At 41.5% G+C, this 4,219-nt stretch overlaps 1 protein-coding gene across 1 annotated transcript; it reads left to right on the top strand.

Annotated features, from left to right (window-relative positions):
- Nucleotides 1-421: 421 nt before the first annotated feature.
- Nucleotides 422-2,166, top strand: LOC103722205 (high mobility group B protein 7-like). Its single transcript, XM_008812683.2, has 8 exons — nt 422-586; nt 740-822; nt 915-963; nt 1,052-1,159; nt 1,256-1,313; nt 1,428-1,472; nt 1,581-1,670; nt 1,778-2,166. The coding sequence occupies exons 1-8, from the start codon at nt 480-482 to the stop codon at nt 1,829-1,831; spliced, it is 594 nt and encodes a 197-aa protein (XP_008810905.2). The 5' UTR covers nt 422-479; the 3' UTR covers nt 1,832-2,166.
- The last annotated feature ends 2,053 nt before the right edge of the window (nt 2,167-4,219 follow it).

The following is a 4,219-nucleotide window of genomic DNA, read 5'->3' as shown; positions in this document are numbered from 1 at the left end:
ATGTTTACGTATTCCAATAGGACTATACATGGTCTATACTCTCTCTTGACCGTTGGATCCCGGAGCTCTTAAATCTTTCATCCAATCTCAATCAAGCCATCCGCCCAATTCTGAGATGTCCACTGTGGGATGAATGGACGGCTGTCATCGCAGATCACCAAAAAACGCCGGTCCTCTCCTTGCAAAAGCCAAAACCGCGCCAATCCCAAACCCCGTATGGCTTGTCCCGCGGGAAATTTCAGCAGAGCAAATCTCGACCGCGCAGTTTGCCGGCAAATCGACGGCCACGAGTGAAACAACTCAGCCCATTCGGATCCGTCCCGGTAAAATTAAAAAATTTCCCGCGGTTTCTCGGCCCCAAAGCGGCGCGCCAAATAAAAACCATTTCGAGCATTTCCTTCTATTAAACCTCTCACTCGCCCCCAAATCTTCCAGTCTCCCCCCCCGCTCTCTCTCTCTCTGGATCTCGATCTCCAACAATGGCGGGGGCTTCATCGAAGACTAACCCTCCGAGGGCGCGGAAGAGGGTGGAGGCCGAGACTAATACGCTGAAGCGCGCCCGGGATGGGAGCGCCTTCACCCGATGGTACTCTCCCTGCAATTCCTTCTAGGTTTCCGTGGATTTTGTGTGATATGATTTGTTAGATCGATCAAGCTATTCCTTTCTTTTGGTCCCTATCCTCGTGGATTGATCAATAGTTCGATGTTATCGATTCACTTAGTGCTGGCTTGATTGCAGTGAAGCATGTAATAAAGATGTTCCTGTGGTTCTCATCGATATGCATAGCTGTAGCCTCGATTCCAAGATCAGAATGAGTTTAGGTATTCATCCTTCCCTCTCTAGTATCTTATCTGCAATCGCATCCATTCCTCTTTCCTCTTATGGCTTCCTCACCTCAAATTTTTTGAAGCAGAGGCACAGGTTGTTGAGAAAGCGGCTGAGGTCAATAAGCCTGTGGAGAGGTAATTCCAAATTTGTGGAGCTCTTGCCTCGGAGTAGAATGTGTGCTTAATTGCCATATCATATAACGGTGAATTTAAATGGCGGCAGGAAGAGGGCGGCACCAGCTGAACGCAAGGAAAGAAAAGGCAAGAAAGAGAAGAAATCCAAGGATTCCAAGGCACCTAAACGCCCTCCCACTGCTTTCTTCCTCTTCATGTACTGTTCTAACTTACTTTTACTTGATATCGTCCTGCTCTTGCCTTATATCAGCAAAAGTTTCAAGTTTTGAACTTTTTATGCTCTGCAATGCAGGGATGATTTCAGGAAACAGTATAAGGAAGCTCATCCTGATTCCAAGAGTGTTGCTACGGTATGAACATGTTTTTTTCTCTTTCTTTTCTTGTTATATCTCTCTGTATTACTCCAATGCAGTTTTGTTACTCGTTATCCTCTTATTGATCTCCATATTTGCTTGTACAAAAAGGTTGCAAAGGAGGGTGGTGAGAAGTGGAAATCCATGACTGATGAAGTGAGTACAAAGAAAAATGTTTCTTTTATATTTTATAGCCTAAGTTTTTCTCTCTCATTAAATATCAATGCTTGTGTGCGTGTCGATCATCTTATGCTTTGGTAACAGGAGAGGAAGCCATATTTGGATAGGGCAGCAGAGCTTAAAGCAGAATATGAGAAAGAAAAGGAGAAATCGAATGAAGAAAATGAGGAAGAGGTTTGCAGAACTATTCTTTTGTCTCTATTTGCTATACTCTTGTTTCCTTCCATCTCTTTTGTTGGAATGACCACTTTGTTTTGCTTGTTTCCTGTTTTGCTTTGCAGGAAAAAGAAGAGTTAGAAGGGTCTGAAAAGGAAGAAGCGAAGGAAGAAGAGTGAAGAGCAGAGGATTTCCATGCTGGAATTCTCTTAGTGAAAATGGTTTCTTTGTTCCCTACCTGTAAATTTTGATGAATTTCTTTTTGTTGGACATGGAAGCTGCTGTGCGTTGTCAGCATTCATGCCTTCCATTTGGGTGGTATTAATGACAGTATTCCACATGTTATGTGGGGAATCTCAGTTATTTTCCAACAGATCCTGCAGCAATACCCCCTGCAGCAATACAGTTTTGAGCCAAAGCTTTACAACTCGAGAATTTTGTGTCTCAATTTTAAGTTCATCAGTTCATGTTTGTGTCTATCTTGGTTAAATGACATTTGGTGCATTGAATGAAATTCTTTTGACTGTTGAATTTGCTTTGCCTGTTATATACTTGGCATCGCCTTGCATAAACTAATATGTGAATAGTTTTATGCTATTCAATTGCAATTCCAATATCCGGGGGAGCAGTATGTAAATTGAAAGCTGTTGGTTGGGAAAAGTGAGATGGTAAAAAGTGATGGCAAAAGATAGCTTTCAGGAGTAAAAAATAGAGGGAAAAATAGGGAGCAGGGTGGCTGCTTTCATCCTCTCAATGCTATTAAACACACAAAAAAAGAACAAGCATTGTATATGTAAAAGGTAAGAAAAAAGAACATGCATGAAACAAAGTAGTACCCTCATTTTCCTTCCATTTATGCTGACTTGGTATGAGTTTGGCCATTTGATAGTTGAGTCAGAACTTTGCCTGCTTTCTTTCTCCTATGAAAGTTTCTTACAAGGTGGCAGAGGCTTGCCACAGAGGCAAGGATTATGACAGTGTCGATAAAGGTGTCCATAAAAGGTTGTAACCCATGAGAGGCAACCTAGTCGGTGGCTTTGTTTGCCTTTTCTGTTGTCACCTTGAAAGTCAAACATCGCTTGCCTGATCTCCTCAAGCGTAAACTGGGGTCAAGATCTAGATTTGTAGCGGGATATAACCTGTCTCAATCCAAGTCAACAAACAGTTCCAAGGAAGAGTCGGATATTTTTGAAGTAGTCCTTAAAGATCTTCTTAATCTCCCTACTCTCCGACGTCTCAGAGCCCATCCAATCCACACAGGTGATCCACTTAAGTTTCCCTTCAAAAGTTTGCAGATCCGTGGAAGGAGGCTGTGTTTCTGTCCCCCTCAGCTAACCATTTAACTTTTGCTCTTTTCTTCCAATAGAGTTCATTAGCTTTGTAGATCTGAAGGATTTTCTGCTTTGCCCAATTTCTTGTTTAATGATGTCAAACCTAGCCTCACCTAAAATCCCTTTGTCTTGGGCCAACCAAGCATTGATTTGGCCTCCCGAGAGCGAACTAAGAATGGAAGAAGGAGATTTATCTGGCTTGGTATTTGGGAGGCCAACCGCACAACTTGTTGCTGGAAAGCTTTATTGCCTCCAAGCTTGTCATTTTTGGTGAAGAATGATAAGCTAATTGACCTTATTTGGGTGTCCATTTCACTTTTCATTGATTACACACCAACCTTTCTTGTGCTTCTTCCATCACTTACCAGTCTTAGAAGGCAGTTCATGATGGCCTTGTTTCTCCATCATAGCATCACATGAGGCAGGCTTGTGCTTGTTTGCATGGCTGGTACGTGCGTTTCTGGGCTCTCACGAGTGCCTGGCTGAGCATGCGGAGTTGTGGCTTTGGGTTTGTGGCCAAGATTTGATATGCTGTAAATTGGTTTCTGGATCACCTAACTCTACCATGAGCAGAAGAGCAATAATGTGAAGTTCTTAATATTAGCCTGGTTGATGTCTGCATTGTTCTGATTTTTCCTTCTTTTCTTTCTTTCTTTCTTTTGGTTAAAAAACTTTTGTCTGCTTGGGGCTACCAAAATCTCTTGGAGCAGGACAGAAACAAATGCTGTTGTCAGAGAATAAAAGGCAGCTCAATAGCTCCAAACTTGAAACTTGGAATGTTGACAACTCATCTGATATTGAACATGAAAATAAAAAAAGAAAGGGCAAAAAAAAAAAAATCAATCACAATCTTAATTAGGTTTTGGATCTCCATTGAACTAGATCAAACCTATAAAGCAGACAGCTTCAAAAATGGGATAATTTAGATGTATCAATGGAAATTTCTACGTGGACCAAGGATCTACTTGTGAACTTTGATACCAAAATATGTCACATTATCCATGCATCATATCAAGCTTGATCCAAGAGATTGGTTGCAGGAGATGACTTAGAAGTTAAAAAGAAGAATCATAGATCCATCTGCATATAAATTTATATCGTCCGACAAATTAGAGAAGAGACGTTTGCATGAAATAATGTGAAAATGGCTCTTGCAAGGTCACATTTCTCCATCTCTTACACATTTAATTTTTTCTCCTGATCGTTCAAAAAGAAAAGGACCCTCTCAAATGGTCT

This window comes from Phoenix dactylifera, chromosome 18 (assembly GCF_009389715.1).
Source record: "Phoenix dactylifera cultivar Barhee BC4 chromosome 18, palm_55x_up_171113_PBpolish2nd_filt_p, whole genome shotgun sequence".
Lineage (NCBI taxonomy): Eukaryota > Viridiplantae > Streptophyta > Magnoliopsida > Arecales > Arecaceae > Phoenix > Phoenix dactylifera.
This window is presented reverse-complemented; position numbering and strand designations above follow the sequence as displayed.

What these genes read in the sequence shown, in the direction of transcription:
- LOC103722205 (XM_008812683.2), top strand. Translation starts at nt 480, where the DNA reads ATGGCGGGGGCTTCATCGAAGACTAACCCTCCGAGGGCGCGGAAGAGG. An exon ending in GGGAGCGCCTTCACCCGATG is followed by an intron (nt 587 to 739) that starts GTACTCTCCCTG and finishes GCTTGATTGCAG; the next exon opens with TGAAGCATGTAATAAAGATG. An exon ending in GGAAATCCATGACTGATGAA is followed by an intron (nt 1,473 to 1,580) that starts GTGAGTACAAAG and finishes CTTTGGTAACAG; the next exon opens with GAGAGGAAGCCATATTTGGA.